The following is a 17,040-nucleotide window of genomic DNA, read 5'->3' as shown; positions in this document are numbered from 1 at the left end:
TAAGACGAGAGAGAGACAAAGAAATTCAGAACTTTTTGGTTTTCTTTAATCAAATGTAGCCTTTTTGGGCTCGTACATAGATTTTTTTATGAATGAAAAACATGATGGTGCGTGTACATGGTATACAAAAAAATATGAGTACAGTTCCTATGGGCATGTTTATTTCTTAAAAATGCTTCCAATTTCAAATCTAGCAGCACTGATCCTTGTGTAACTTTATTGTGTTTGATTGATGGTCCTGTGTGCATACCTATGTTCCTCAATACTAATGTTCCTCAAAATCCTCACCCTAACCCTAACCCTAAGGATTTCGGGGAACATCAAGCAGACCTCGTTGGTCCTTCATACAAGGTGGAGAACAGAATTCAGGCCTTGCACCATACATGTATATCAAGCTCAATTTTGTGTTTGTTTTTGGAGAAATGTTAGGAATAGGACTATCAATTGGGATTCCGATTTCCAACCACATCAGCCCTTTTTTTTCAAATGACAAAGGATTTTACGCAGCTTACATTTAACAGTAACGAAAAATGTTGTTGAGGACACAAGGGAATACATTATACAATAAAAATCATGGGGGTTTAGGCTATAGATTAGGAGTACTTACTTTGTAGTTTTGTTTTTATATTTCCAAAATATTTACTTACTGTATGTGGACATTTTTTTAGTTATGTGTGGATTTGTGTGTGTCTGTGTGGTTGGGTTTTTTTTTTTTTGGGGGGGGGGGATGCTGCTAGCAAAGCACTTGAGGCAAAAAAAAATTAAAAGGTGCATGCCAAGTTAGGGGTCGCGCCACATTAGGGGTGGCACACGCCACGTTAGGGTTGGCCCGTGCCACATTAGGGCAGGTCCACACCACGTTATGGGTGGACTGCACAACATTAGGGGTGGACCGCACAATATTAAGGGGTGGCCTGCGCAACATTAGGGGTGGCCTGCGCAACATTAGGGGTAGACCGCGCAATATTAGGGGTAGCCTGCGCCTGCGCAACATTAGGGGTGGCCTGCGCAACATTAGGGGTGGTCTGCCTCTCTTTAGGTGTGGCCTGCTCCGTGGTGCCAACAACAATATAATAATGTCTTTATTGAGGATTCACCATTAGGAAGGATTATATGTTACCTTATTTCAGTCATTTTGATCAATTCAGAATCAGCCGATTCCACACAGGATCAGGACAGGACTCGGTTGTCCGCAGTTTACCACCTGGAGAATGCATTGATGCATCCAATTGAATCCACCTGCTACAAAATGTAGTTTTACTCAATTATTTAATGTATGTAAATGACAGAATTGATCGTATCACAATTATGAATCATACACATATGTACCACTGTACAACGTTATCGGGATGTCGACCGGAAAGCTCGAGAGCTATATTAACTTTGTTATTTGCAGCAGAAATGATGCCTCACTCACTTATAAATACTGAGGACATCCAACAGCCGTTGGTGTCCTACTCAGCATAAATAATCAAGGCAATTTTTGATTGGCTGATCGGCACAAGCACACGACAATAATCACAACACAGCCATGACAGTATTGGTCAAAACTGCGCCCGCATTAATGCACTTTTGACCAATACTGAGTGACAGGCAACAGCCGTACGAATGAGCATTGTCAACATTATTTTGATGCACGCAAGTGAGGGCGTGATTTGCAGCACGTTGCTTTCGTGAACAATGGCAGCCAAAAATCGTCCCAATTCAACCTAAAATTACAAGATAACTAGACCTCTGTAGGTAATGAATTCGTCGTTTTGTTGCTATGTATTAAGCAGCACTTCGTAGACGGCACTGTCAGATTATGTAAGTATAAAGTGACAAAATACATGAAGTTGCAATTTCAAATTGATTTTCGGCTCCCCTAGCATAAGTAGCAATGTGACCAACAATCCATGCACAGGGCATACAATGTGTAGCTGTCTAACTCCATGGTCTAAAATGAGGTAGTCCAGTATGACAGCCACATTGATGGGGCTGTTACAGGCAGGGTGACCGTAAGGTCATGGCCAAATTCTGCTGAATGAACTTGAACAATGTGTCAGATTGATCAAATATCTGCCAAATCCCCCATAATTACTCGAAATACATGATAAACACTTAAAATAACAATACATGCAGATGGTGTTGTGGTTGTTGCCTTTGTAAACAATCTAGGCCTATACACATGTAGTTGCATATGGATGTTTTGAAATTGCATAAAGTTCAGGCAAAACAACAGGTTGCGTCATGACAAAGTCCAGTTCCAAGTGAACCTCAGGCGACCTACGCCAGCCAACCTGTCCCATTATGCAAGGGTTTGTTTGAAAAGATTGAAGCTTTTTAAACCAAATTAGGGGCCCGGCACCACTTTTTTCGACTCGCCTGTTTTACTGCCAGGCCAAATAACAGGCATGCAACTTGGAATTAACAAAAAAAAACGAGGAAATACCAAATTTTACAAGACTTTGTACAGTGTTTTTTAATTTAAATGGCAAAAGTCTGAAGTGAAAAACGAGGAAATCAGCTGATCCGAGGAAGAGTTGCATGCCTGAAATAACCATTTGTGCAGAATTCGACTGCAAGAAATCTGCAAAAAAAAAAATCCATTCTGTCAAATTTTCTGTCCAATTTGTTTTTTAACAAAAGAAATCCGTCAAAGTTAACTGAAAATCGGAACGGTCACGTCACCCTTCATGCCCTCATTACAGACACACTCTCGGAAAAAATGGTCCGGATAACATTGTTAACTTATTTCTTATGATGGGACTGCGGTTTGGCCGAAGTCAATTGAGCGTGATCGGCTGACTGATAAGGTTTACATACAAAACCCCGAACCAACGAGGTTTTTGTATAGAAAGCATCCGGACCACATTTTGCGAAAGTGTGTCCGTAATGCTTGTCACAAGTCCCGTGTGTGATTTGTAAACAAAAATTGTCAATTTTTCGACGTCCAATGACTCCCATCCCGAAATGTTTGGCCCCCGTATTTCACACGTGTTATTTTGATATAGTTGGGCACCTAAAGATAGGATCAAACCTCTGAAATATAAAAAAAATGTGAAATTACAAGCATTTCGCTCACCAAATCTAGTATCCGGAAGCGCTAGCGACGACCGTGTGTGCTTTGTAGCTGTCGATTGAGGGCGCTTGCCACAAAACCCGTTACGGAATAATAATTGAGACGCAACATGCATATGCGCAGACAACGGTCGGTACTGTGTAGTAACATACATAACATACTTAGAATGGCTAAACCACATAATCATCACTAAAAAGAGACCAAATTACCAATAATTGAACACATTTTCATTCTGCAGATAATGATAATGTGCGCATATATCGTTGTCAGCTAAATTTTGTCCCATCCATACACGATGTTTTGAAATATATATCATAAAAGTGGTGCCCTTGTTTTGTGACGTACTGTTTTGGGTTCTTTTTACTGAATTGCGCACATGTACCGCCCTTAAAAGCACTATTTATTGGCGTTTCTGTGCATAATCGTCGTTTCTGAACAGCGCCCCCATCGACAGTTGGAATAAGCCCCCCCCCCCCCCGCGCTTTTTGATTTTACGAAGCCAAATGTCTAGAGAAAAAAACTTGTCTGCCTTTCACCACGGATGAGCAAGTGCCCTTTTCACAATTTTTTACATCCCCCCCCCCCCTCCCCAATAAAAATGACCGCCTGCTACGCCACTGAGATGCTTAAGGTCATAAATTGTACGACTCTCTGACACTCCGGTGTGGCAGGTAATTCTGTCCCCCCTGGTAAATGTGTCCCCCCGGACAGATTTACCGGGTCGCGACCCGGTAAATCTGTCCGGGGGACACATTTACCTAGATAGATCTGTCCCCCTCCCTGGTAAATATGTCCCCCTGCCCAACGTTGAAAGTGTCCCCCTGGTAAATGTGTCCCCGTGCAAGTATCACCCATGCGATGATACGAGTCGTGCTCGTGAGCGCGCATCGCCGCAAGTACATGCTGCAAGATTTGTGGCAGTGTTTATCGCATGTGTACATAATGCTATCCCGCTACACTAAGGAAATTCATCCAATAGGAAATCTCGTTACGCGCTACGATGGGAACGCAGACCAATCAAGTAGGCGTTATATCAATGAGGCGATCACCGTAGAATAGGGCCACTGTAGTGCATGACCGGTCATGCACTACAGTGGCCCTATTCTACGGTGGCCCTTGCTGTATTTTCACCGTACTCAGTCCGAATCGATCGAAACATATTGTGTTCACATTTCACATCTAAGAAAGAGACCAAAAAGTTAATTGTTTTCATCTTCATGAAGGTCAGACTAAAAAGTAAAAAATGTATACCTTGTTTGTAGACTGAATTCATCAAAACAATATAGAGAATGGCCTTCTGCGTTGCAAAACTAGGGGGACAAAAAACCTGGAGGGGACAGAATTACCTGAAGGGGGACAGAATTAACGGGCCGGGGAGGACACTTTTACCTAGGTAATTCTGTCCCCCCGGACACTTTTAACGGGGGACAGAATTACTGCCACACCGGTTAATTTGTTAAGTTTATTAAACTGTCCATGATTTCCGGACAACTGAGGGGGCTGTTGCTGTGATTTGGGGAGATACTTTCAGTTTAGAGGTTAATTTTCTTTTCAAACTCTGAATCTCAAACTTGCTTATTGAAAACATTCTGTGCAAAATGTTTGCTCACAGGATGACTGGCACGCACAATCACAAAAGACAAGATAGAGCATAAACTATACGACAGTCAATTATCAAAAATGCTGGCCGCTTTTTAATGCTGAAATAGATGTGACATTAGTGAGTTTCTGCCTGAAATGACACATTGTTGCTTAAGAATATGGACATTATTATTTGCCTGGTCAAAACGAAAAGAGCACTTCAATTGCCATTGAAATTTGCAAAACAGCGATGATTGCAAAAAGGTTAAAATGGACACAAAGGTACCTTTTCAATGATTGTATTTAAAATATAAAAAAACTGTATCCGATACATTGGCCCAGGAAAACTTCACACTGACATAAATATCGAGATTCGAATACCACTAATCATGATTTAGTACACTATCTGATCAGTGCAGTGTGAGATTAGTGGATCCTATCACACGTTAGCCCATGAATATACTAAATTCGCATTAGAATAACACCCAAAAGGCATTCCAAAATACCCTTAAAAATTTCCAAATTCAGTACCTTCCCCGATGACAATTTGGTGCTGATGGTAAAACTCGATGGACCTAGAGTTTAATGGTCCATTGGCGGAATTTATGGGTGGTCCGTGACGGTAACATTAAGAAATAATAATGCAAAACATGGGTTTAAAATACTACATTGTACTACTACAGTCATTATAGAGGGTGAATCAAAAAAGCGAAACCGAGATATTATTGCTAATTGGAACAGAAGTAGGGCACATGTGAATCAAAGGGAGATATCCTGTGTTAGGGTTGAATCTCGTCTTTATCATGACGTGTCCTTATACATTCACGGTTGACTGAGCAGTGACTAATTTTATGAAAGGGTCCATTGAGAGACTTGCGCCACTTTTCACGTTGAGATCTCTGTTTTCACACTGAGACAAAAGACACAACACAAACCACAATTGGATTACAATGATTCTTAAATGAACGGTTCTATAAAATATCAATTACCTGTAGATACTGATATACATGTACATGTAATAGCAACTTCAATTCACATCACCATCGATGTTTATGGTTCCCCCATGATTCAATTCAAGTTGACTGTCAAACCTATCTTGCAGATCTCTTCTGTTTGAATCATTAAAAGTTCAAGAGATGTAGACAACTTCATTCACAGAAATGAAGACAAATGATCGAAATAAAGAACAACCAAATAAAAGAATGAATTTCCACTAACATAACTAAAGAGCAAAAGTAGCTCTAGGAACTAAGTTTCAATTTTACAACTTAACATAACAAAATGATAACTCACCCGATATGGCTACTACATCTTTTTGCCAATTGGCTAAATATCAATATGACCGCTCGACCTTCCCCATGATGTCATTGTGTAATTTGAATATAAACTTTGCGGTGAATCTGCTGACCAGCAAGATCTCTTCCAGATCCCAACAACCTCCAAAACCTAATAGATTTTATACCTCTGGTTCTTTTCAGAACCATTCTCCTAATTGAGAAATTATTTGCACATGGTGTTTCCGCAAACCTTTCATTATTCATTATCTGATAGATTTGTTTCCACAGTGAGTGGAGGTGACATAATAGTGTTACTTAAAGTAGCCAGGCAAGGCCATGGGAAAGTCCCTCTAAAACAAAGGGTTAGACCAAAGACCCAAACAGTGGCCTTGCAGAGGTCATACCAATTAATACCAGCCAATTTCGATCGTGTAAGGCTTCATGTATCCTTGTGGATAGGAAACGTTTAGGAAATTTTCATTTCCCAAATATACAAGTACTGCAACTGGAAATATAATGTCACACAATACAAGTACGAACAGATGCATGCACATGACCATTCTCACCAATGTTAAGCTTTCTGTCTACGTCCGTTTAGATCTTACAAAGGTGTGTTTTTCTCATCGATATGCATTCTTTCGTGTCTTTTTAGATTACGTTTGGCAGAATGGGCATAACCACAGGTCTCGCAAACAAACGGTTCTCAACGCTGTGAATCATTTCGTTCCTGTTTTTGACCAGAGTACTTGACCAGAAAATGCTTTACCACAGATTTTACAGACAAATGGTTTTTCTCCAGTATGCACCCTTTCACGTCCCTGTGGATGACATTTGGCAGAAAAGGCTTTACCACATGTCACACAAACAAATGGTTTACCGATGTGCTTTTTTGCATGCCTGTTTCGACTGTGTTAGAAACGGCTTTTCCGTAGGTCTTACAAAAATTGTTTTATCACCGATGTGTATATTTTTTCATGTCCACTTAGATTACCTTTGTCAGAAAAGGCTTTACCACAGGTCTCACAAACAAATGGTTTTTCACCGGTGTGTCTTCTTTCATGTATTATTAGATGACATTTCTCAAGAAAGGCTTTACAGTCATAGAAACATAATGGTTTACCAATGTGCATTTTTACATGCCTGTATCGACTACCTGTGTTAGAAAAGGCTTTACAGAAGGTCTCGCAAACAAATGGTTTCTCACTACTGTGAATCATTTCATGCCTGTCTCGAGTACTTTGACCAGAAAAGGCTTTACCACAAATTTCACATCTGTGTCGACTACCTTTGACACAGGTCTCGTAAACAAATGGTTTTTCACCGGCGTGCATTCTTTCATGTCTAGTGAGATCACCCTTGCCAGAAAAGGCTTTACCACAGGTCTCACAAACAAATGGTTTTTCACCGGTTTGTCTTCTTTCATGTATTTTTAGAGTACATTTCTGAAGAAAGGCTTTACCACATGCAGGTCACACAAACAATGGTTTACCGATGTGCATTTTTACATGCCTGTTTCGACTACCTGTGTTAGAAAAGGCTTTACCACAGGTCTCGCAAACAAATGGTTTCTCATTAGTGTGAATTCGTTCATGTCTAATTAGATGACCTTGGTTGGAGAAGTCTTTACCACAGGTCACACAAACAAATGGTTTACCGATGTGCATTGTTTTGCATGACTGTTTCGACTACCTGTGTTAGAAAAGGCTTGACCACAGGTCTCACAAACAAATGGTTTTTCACCGGTGTGCATTCTTTCATGTATAGTGAGTTCACTCTGGCTAGAAAAGGCTTTACCACAGATTTCACAGACAAATGGTTTTTCTCCAGTATGTAGCCTTTCATGTACACGTAGATTACCTTTGACAGAAATGCTACACCACAGGTCTCACAAACAAATGGTTTTTCTCCAGTGTGCACCCTTTCATGTTCCTGTAGATAACACTTGGCAGAAAAGGCTTTGCCGCAGGTCTCACAAACATATGGTTTAACACCGATTTTTTTTTTTAATGTCTACTTATAGACAACCTTTGTCGGAAAAGGCTTTACCACAGGTCTCGTAAACAAATGGTTTTTCACCGGTGTGCATTCTTTCATGTCTAGTGAGATCACCCTTGCCAGAAAAGGCTTTACCACAGGTCTCACAAACAAATGGTTTTTCTCCAGTATGTAGCCTTTCATGTACATGTAGATTACCTTTGACAGAAAGGCTACACCACAGGTCTCACAAACAAATGGTTTTTCTCCAGTGTGCACCCTTTCATGTTCCTGTAGATAACACTTGGCAGAAAAGGCTTTGCCGCAGGTCTCACAAACATATGGTTTAACACCGATTTTTTTTTTTAATGTCTACTTATAGACAACCTTTGTCGGAAAAGGCTTTACCACAGGTCTCGTAAACAAATGGTTTTTCACCGGTGTGCATTCTTTCATGTCTAGTGAGATCACCCTTGCCAGAAAAGGCTTTACCACAGGTCTCACAAACAAATGGTTTTTCACCGGTGTGTCTTCTTTCATGTATTTTTAGAGTACATTTCTGAAGAAAGGCTTTACCACATGCAGGTCACACAAACAATGGTTTACAGATGTGCATTTTTACATGCCTGTTTCGACTACCTGTGTTAGAAAAGGCTTTACCGCAAGTCTCACAAACAAATGGTTTCTCATTAGTGTGAATTCGTTCATGTCTACTTAGACTACAACTGAACGAAAAGGCTTTACCGCAGGTCCCACAAATAAATGGTTTTTCACCGGTGTGCATTCTTTCATGTCTAGTGAGTGCATTCTGGTTAGAAAAGGCTTTACCACAGATTTCACAAACAAAAGGTTTTTCTCCAGTATGCACCCTTTCATGTACATGTAGACTGCCTTTGACAGGAAAGGCTTTACCACAGGTCTCACAAACAAATGGTTTTTCTCCAGTGTGCACCCTTTCATGTCCCTGTAGATGACATTTGGCAGAAAAGCTTTACCGCAGGTCTCACAAACATATGGTTTAACACCGGTGTGTATTCTTTCATGTATTTCTAGATCACCTTTGACAGAAAAGGCTTCACCACAGGTCTCATTAACAAATGGTTTTTCACCGGTGTGTCTTCTTTCATGTATTTTTAGATTAAATTTCTCAAGAAAGGCTTTACCACAGGTCTCACAAACAAATGGTTTTTCTCCAGTGTGCACCCTTTCATGTCTATTGAGATCACCCTTGCCAGAACAGGCTTTACCACAGATTTCACAGACAAATGGTCTTTCTCCAGTATGCACCCTTTTATGTATCTGTAGATTACCTTTGACAGAAAAGGCTTTACCACAGGTCTCACAAACAAATGGTTTTTCTCCAGTGTGCACCCTTTCATGTCCCTGTAGATGACATTTGGCAGAAAAGGCTTTACCGCAGGTCTCACAAACATATGGTTTAACACCGGTGTGTATTTTTGTATGTCTACGTAGATAACCTTTGTCAGAAAAGGCTTTACCACAGGTCTCACAAACAAATGGTTTCTCACCGCTGTGTATTCTTTCATGTATTTTTAGATGACATTGCTTACGAAAGGCTTTACCACAGGTCTCACAAACAAATGGTTTTTCTCCAGTTTGCACCCTTTCATGTACCTGTAGACTACCTTTGACAGAAAAGGCTTGATCACAGGTCTTACAAACAAATGGTTTCTTATTGATGTACATTCTTATGTTTATTTAGATCACCTTTGCGAGACAGGATTTACCACAGGTCTCACAAACATATGGCCTCTCACCTATGTACCTCCTTTCGTGTCTGCTTAGGTGTCCTTTATGAGAAAAGGCTTTCCACAAGCCTCATAATCATATAATTTTTCATCACCACTGTGGATCCACCCTCTTAATAGTTGGACCCCTCTAATAACACAGGCCTTATTACAACAATTCTTGCAAAATATTGTTTTACACAAGTAGGCCTACATGTACACGTATGCAGTTGATTCTGTCGCTCAGTGGGTTTTTACCACAAGTCTCACAAGAAAACGGTTTCCCACCAGTCTCCACTTCCTCTGATGACAATTTTGCTTCAAGCTTCGTGTGAAGAATGGACCCTATTGTGCATGGTTGGACTCCGTTGATAAGAAAGGCTTTACAACAGGTATCGCAACAACAAAGTTTCTCCCAAGACCCCAGTACATGCATGCAGTCTGTTGAGCCTATGGAGATTTCGTCCGTCAGTGGGTTGACCACAAGCTTCACAAGAAAACAGTTTCTCACTTAAAGTGGACCCTCTGGTGACAATTAATCATCAAGCTTGATGAGAAGAGTTTGGTGTAGCGAAAAACAAATGTAACAGTTTTACTTGCATCTCCTCGTTTTGGAACCTCTTGAGGGCTGATAGAAACATCAAATATTACAACCAACCAATGTTTTTTGGCAGCATGTTTCAAGCTTATGAAAGCATCATTACATTGGCCGGATGTGTTGATTTTCCTCAGGTTTCTCCGTAATTGGATCTGATTCACGAGATGCCACAACGGAAGTCAATTTGTAGTCGGTGTTGTCAAAAAGCAGATTGACACCCTAAGTTCAGGAAAAAAATTACAAACAAAATGAACCGGTTCTAATGCTTTGTTGAATAATACCCAACGTGACGTGTTTGGGCCACAATTTGATTAAGACGAGAGAGAGACGAAGAAATTCAGAACTTTTTGGTTTTCTTTAATCAACTGTAGCCTTTTTGGGCTCGTACATAGATTTTTTTTATGAATGAAAAACGTGATTTATGGGGCGTGTACATGGTATACAAAAAATATGAGTACAGTTCCTATGGGCATGTTTATTTCTTAAAAATGCTTCCAATTTCAAATCTAGCAGCACTGATCCCTGTGTAACTTTATTGTGTTTGATTGATGGTCCTGGGTGCATACCTATGTTCCTCAATACTAATGTTCCCCCAAATCCTCACCCTAACCCTAACCCTAAGGATTTCGGGGAACATCAGAGTTAGGGAAAATTTATAGCGGAGGTATCAAGCAGACCTCGTTGGTCCTTCAGTACAAGGTGGAGAACAGAATTCAGGCCTTGCACCATACATGTATATCAATCTCAATTTTTTGTTTGTTTTTGGAGAAATGTTAGGAATAGGACTATCAATTGGGATTCCGATTTCCAACCACATCAGCCCTTTTTTTTCAAATGACAAAGGATTTTACACAGCTTACATTTAACAGTAACGAAAAATGTTGTTGAGGACACAAGGGAATACATTATACAATAACAATCATGGGGGTTTAGGCTATAGATTAGGAGTATTTACTTTGTAGTTTTGTTTTTATATTTCCAAAATATTTACTTACTGTATGTGGAATTTTGTTTTAGTTATGTGTGGATTTGTGTGTTTGTGTGGTACTTTTTTTTGGGGGGGGGGAGATGCATTCCATTAGGATGGAATATATGTTATTTTATTTCAGTCAACTTGATCAATTCAATTTTCGGCTCCCCTAGCATAAGTAGCAATGCGACCAACATTCCATGCACAGGGCATACAATGTGTAGCTGTCTAACTCCATGGTCTAAAATGAGGTAGTCCAGTATGACAGCCACATTGATGGGGCTGTTACAGGCAGGGTGACCGTAAGGTCATGGCCAAATTCTGCTGAATAAACTTGAACAATCTGTCAGATTGATCAAATATCTGCCAAATCCCCCATAATTACTCGAAATACATGATAAACACTTAAAATAACAATACATGCAGATGGTGTTGTGGTTGTTGCCTTTGTAAACAATCTAGACCTATACACATGTAGTTGCATATGGATGTTTTGAAATTGCATAAAGTTCAGGCAAAACAACCGGTTGCGTCATGACAAAGTCCAGTTCCAAGTGAACCTCAGGCGACCTACGCCAACCAACCTGTCCCATTATGCAAGGGTTTGTTTGAAAAGATTGAAGCTTTTTAAACCAAATTAGGGGCCCGGCACCACTTTTTTCGACTCGCCTGTTTTACTGCCAGGCCAAATAACAGGCATGCAACTTGGAATTAACAAAAAAACGAGGAAATACCAAATTTTACAAGACTTTGTACAGTGTTTTTTAATTTTAAATGGCAAAAGTCTGAAGTGAAAAACGAGGAAATCAGCTGATCCGAGGAAGAGTTGCATGCCTGAAATAACCATTTGTGCAGAATTCTGCAAGAAATCTGCAAAAAAAAAATCCATTCTGTCAAATTTTCTGTCCAATTTGTTTTTTAACAAAAGAAATCCGTCAAAGTTAACTGAAAATCGGAACGGTCACGTCACCCTTCATGCCCTCATTACAGACACACTCTCGGAAAAAAATGGTCCGGATAACATTGTTAACTTATTTCTTATGATGGGACTGCGGTTTGGCCGAAGTCAATTGAGCGCGATCGGCTGACTGATAAGGTTTACGTACAAAACCCCGAACCAACTAGGTTTTTGTATAGAAAGCATCCGGACCACATTTTGCGAAAGTGTGTCCGTAATGCTTGTCACAAGTCCCGTGTGTGATTTGTACATGTAAACAAAAATTGTCAATTTTTCGACGTCCAATGACTCCCATCCCGAAATGTTTGGCCCCCGTATTTCACACGTGTTATTTTGATATAGTTGGGCACCTAAAGATAGGATCAAACCTCTGAAATATAAAAAAAATGTGAAATTACAAGCATTTCGCTCACCAAATCTAGTATCCGGAAGCGCTAGCGACGACCGTGTGTGCTTTGTAGCTGTCGATTGAGGGCGCTTGCCACAAAACCCGTTACGGAATAATAATTGAGACGCAACATGCATATGCGCAGACAACGGTCGGTTACTGTGTAGTAACATACATAACATACTTAGAATGGCTAAACCACATAATCATCACTAAAAAGAGACCAAATTACCAATAATTGAACACATTTTCATTCTGCAGATAATGATAATGTGCGCATATATCGTTGTCAGCTAAATTTTGTCCATCCCTACACGATGTTTTGCAATATATATCATAAAAGTGGTGCCCTTGTTTTGTGACGTACTGTTTTGGGTTCTTTTTACTGAATTGCGCACATGTACCGCCCTTAAAAGCACTATTTATTGGCGTTTCTGTGCATAATCGTCGTTTCTGAACAGCGCCCCCATCGACAGTTGGAATAAGCCCCCCCCCGCGCTTTTTGATTTTACGAAGCCAAATGTCTAGAGAAAAAAACCTGTCTGCCTTTCACCACGGATGAGCAAGTGCCCTTTTCACAATTTTTTACATCCCCCCCCCCCCCTCCCCAATAAAAATGACCGACTGCTACGAAACTGAGATGCTTTAGGTCATAAATTGTACGACTCTCTGACACTCCGGTGTGGCAGGTAATTCTGTCCCCCCTGGTAAATGTGTCCCCCCGGACAGATTTACCGGGTCGCGACCCGGTAAATCTGTCCGGGGGACACATTTACCTAGATAGATCTGTCCCCCTCCCTGGTAAATATGTCCCCCTGCCCAACGTTGAAAGTGTCCCCCTGGTAAATGTGTCCCCGTGCAAGTATCACCCATGCGATGATACGAGTCGTGCTCGTGAGCGCGCATCGCCGCAAGTACATGCTGCAAGATTTGTGGCAGTGTTTATCGCATGTGTACATAATGCTATCCCGCTACACTAAGGAAATTCATCCAATAGGAAATCTCGTTACGCGCTACGATGGGAACGCAGACCAATCCAAGTAGGCGTTATATCAATGAGGCGATCACCGTAGAATAGGGCCACTGTAGTGCATGACCGGTCATGCACTACAGTGGCCCTATTCTACGGTGGCCCTTGCTGTATTTTCACCGTACTCAGTCCGAATCGATCGAAACATATTGTGTTCACATTTCACATCTAAGAAAGAAACCAAAAAATTAATTGTTTTCATCTTCATGAAGGTCAGACTAAAAAGTAAAAAATGTATACCTTGTTTGTAGACTGAATTCATCAAAACAATATAGAGAATGGCCTTCTGCGTTGCAAAACTAGGGGGACAAAAAAACCTGGAGGGGACAGAATTACCTGAAGGGGGACAGAATTAACGGGCCGGGGAGGACACTTTTACCTAGGTAATTCTGTCCCCCCGGACACTTTTAACGGGGGACAGAATTACTGCCACACCGGTTAATTTGTTAAGTTTATTAAACTGTCCATGATTTCCGGACAACTGAGGGGGCTGTTGCTGTGATTTGGGGAGATACTTTCAGTTTAGAGGTTAATTTTCTTTTCAAACTCTGAATCTCAAACTTGCTTATTGAAAACATTCTGTGCAAAATGTTTGCTCACAGGATGACTGGCACGCACAATCACAAAAGACAAGATAGAGCATAAACTATACGACAGTCAATTATCAAAAATGCTGGCCGCTTTTTAATGCTGAAATAGATGTGACATTAGTGAGTTTCTGCCTGAAATGACACATTGTTGCTTAAGAATATGGACATTATTATTTGCCTGGTCAAAACGAAAAGAGCACTTCAATTGCCATTGAAATTTGCAAAACAGCGATGATTGCAAAAAGGTTAAAATGGACACAAAGGTACCTTTTCAATGATTGTATTTAAAATATAAAAAAACTGTATCCGATACATTGGCCCAGGAAAACTTCACACTGACATAAATATCGAGATTCGAATACCACTAATCATGATTTAGTACACTATCTGATCAGTGCAGTGTGAGATTAGTGGATCCTATCACACGTTAGCCCATGAATATACTAAATTCGCATTAGAATAACACCCAAAAGGCATTCCAAAATACCCTTAAAAATTTCCAAATTCAGTACCTTCCCCGATGACAATTTGGTGCTGATGGTAAAACTCGATGGACCTAGAGTTTAATGGTCCATTGGCGGAATTTACGGGTGGTCCGTGACGGTAACATTAAGAAATAATAATGCAAAACATGGGTTTAAAATACTACATTGTACTACTACAGTCATTATAGAGGGTGAATCAAAAAAGCGAAACCGAGATATTATTGCTAATTGGAACAGAAGTAGATCACATGTGAATCAAAGGGAGATATCCTCTGTTAGGGTTGAATCTCGTCTTTATCATGACGTGTCCTTATACATTCACGGTTGACTGAGCAGTGACTAATTTTATGAAAGGGTCCATTGAGAGACTTGCGCCACTTTTCACGTTGAGATCTCTGTTTTCCCCCACACCTGCCCTAATGGGCAACCATAGCCTTTCACACTGAGACAAAAGACACAACACAAACCACAATTGGAAAGTGGCACAAGTCTCTAAATAGACCCTGTTATAAAATGGGCTCTGCTCAGTCAACCGTGTATGTAATGACATGACCATGGTGTCATTTTAAAGAGGAGACTCCACCCTAAGAGAGGATATCTCCATTTGATTCACATGTGCCATACTTCTGTTCCAATAAGCAATATTATCTCGGTTTCGTTTTTTTATCCACCCTGTACAACAGATCACGACACTCGGTTCAAAGGTCATAGTACTCGTAATTTAAACACCATAAAACAGTACATCAGCTGGTATCCAATAGATGGAATATGACAGATCACATAACACTTTATTGGGTAGCCAGACTGATTGTCCTTGTCCTCAACTTAAGGTGTTTAAAAGTACAACACATTATTGATTGTACAATAAGATAAAAACAACACAGTGCATGCAATAACTACAAAATAACTTGAAAACAGAATCAGTAATTCATTGTCTTGACTTGTCAATTGGAAAAAAGCAAGCATTGTCTCCAAAAACATAATTTACAATATCCGAAACTAGTTAAGTGTGAATCAAGAATTACAACACTTTAAGTCAACATCTAACCTAGATATATCTAGCAGACCTGCTACATCAGCTAAGTCACCATATTTGTAGGTGGAAGCTATACAAAAGAATACAATGATTCTTAAATGAACGGTTCTATAAAATATCAATTACCTGTAGATACTGATATACATGTACATGTAATAGCAACTTCAATTCACATCACCAACGATGTTTATGGTTCCCCCATGATTCAATTCAAGTTGACTGTCAAACCTATCTTGCAGATCTCTTCTGTTTGAATCATTAAAAGTTCAAGAGATGTAGACAACTTCATTCACAGAAATGAAGACAAATGATCGAAATAAAGAACAACCAAATAAAAGAATGAATTTCCACTAACATAACTACAGAGCAAAAGTAGCTCTAGGAACGAAGTTTCAATTTTACAACTTAACATAACAAAATGATAACTCGCCCGATATGGCTACTACATCTTTTTGCCAATTGGCTAAATATCAATATGACCGCTCGACCTTCCCCATGATGTCATTGTGTAATTTGAATATAAACTTTGCGGTGAATCTGCTGACCAGCAGATCTCTTCCAGATCCCAACAACCTCCAAAACCTAATAGATTTTATACCTCTGGTTCTTTTCAGAACCATTCTCCTCATTGAGAAATTATTTGCACATGGTGTTTCCGCAAACCTTTCATTATTCATTATCTGATAGATTTGTTTCCACAGTGAGTGGAGGTGACATAATAGTGTTACTTAAAGTAGCCAGGCAAGGCCATGGGAAAGTCCCTCTAAAACAAAGGGTTTGGTTAGATCAAAGACCCAAACAGTGGCCTTGCAGAGGTCATACCAATTAATACCAGCCAATTTCGATCGTGTACCCTTGTGGATAGGAAACTTTTAGGAAATTTCTATTTCCCAAATATACAATAAAGTACTGCAACTGGAAATATAATGTCACACAATACAAGTACGAACAGATGCATGCACATGAACATTCTCACCAATGTTAAGCTTTCTGTCTACGTTCGTTTAGATCTTACAAAGGTGTGTTTTTCTCATCGATATGCATTCTTTCGTGTCTTTTTGGATTACGTTTGGCAGAATGGGCATAACCACAGGTCTCGCAAACAAACGGTTTCTCAACGCAATGAATCATTTCGTGCCTGTTTCGAGTACTTTGACCAGAAAATGCTTTACCACAGATTTTACAGACAAATGGTTTTTCTCCAGTATGCACCCTTTCACGTCCCTGTGGATGACATTTGGCAGAAAAGGCTTTACCACATGTCACACAAACAAATGGTTTACCGATGTGCTTTTTTGCATGCCTGTTTCGACTGTGTTAGAAACGGCTTTACCGTAGGTCTTA

The 17,040-nt window shown here is 40.1% G+C and overlaps 1 protein-coding gene across 1 annotated transcript; it reads right to left on the bottom strand.

The window, feature by feature from the left end:
* Positions 1-7,526: 7,526 nt before the first annotated feature.
* On the bottom strand, positions 7,527-9,600 carry LOC119720347 (endothelial zinc finger protein induced by tumor necrosis factor alpha-like). The gene is made up of 3 exons (XM_038190000.1): positions 9,540-9,600; positions 8,638-8,715; positions 7,527-7,803 (listed from the first exon to the last, which is right to left on the bottom strand). The coding sequence occupies exons 1-3, from the start codon at positions 9,598-9,600 to the stop codon at positions 7,553-7,555; spliced, it is 390 nt and encodes a 129-aa protein (XP_038045928.1). The 3' UTR covers positions 7,527-7,552.
* Positions 9,601-17,040: the final 7,440 nt, after the last annotated feature.

Source organism: Patiria miniata, unplaced genomic scaffold (assembly GCF_015706575.1).
Source record: "Patiria miniata isolate m_02_andy unplaced genomic scaffold, ASM1570657v1 HiC_scaffold_9, whole genome shotgun sequence".
NCBI lineage: Eukaryota > Metazoa > Echinodermata > Asteroidea > Valvatida > Asterinidae > Patiria > Patiria miniata.
The sequence above is the reverse complement of the archived record's forward strand: the minus strand, read 5'-3'. Positions and strand labels throughout refer to the sequence as shown.

Coding starts and splice junctions, on each gene's coding strand:
- LOC119720347 (XM_038190000.1), bottom strand. CDS start 9,600: ATGTACATCAATAAGAAACCATTTGTTTGTAAGACCTGTGATCAAGCC. Junction 8,716..9,539: donor TCAAGCCTTTTCTGTCAAAG/GTAGTCTACAGG, acceptor TCTGTGGTAAAG/CCTTTTCTAACCAGAATGCA. Junction 7,804..8,637: donor ATTTATTTGTGGGACCTGCG/GTAAAGCCTTTT, acceptor TTTGTTTGTGAG/ACCTGTGGTGTAGCATTTCT.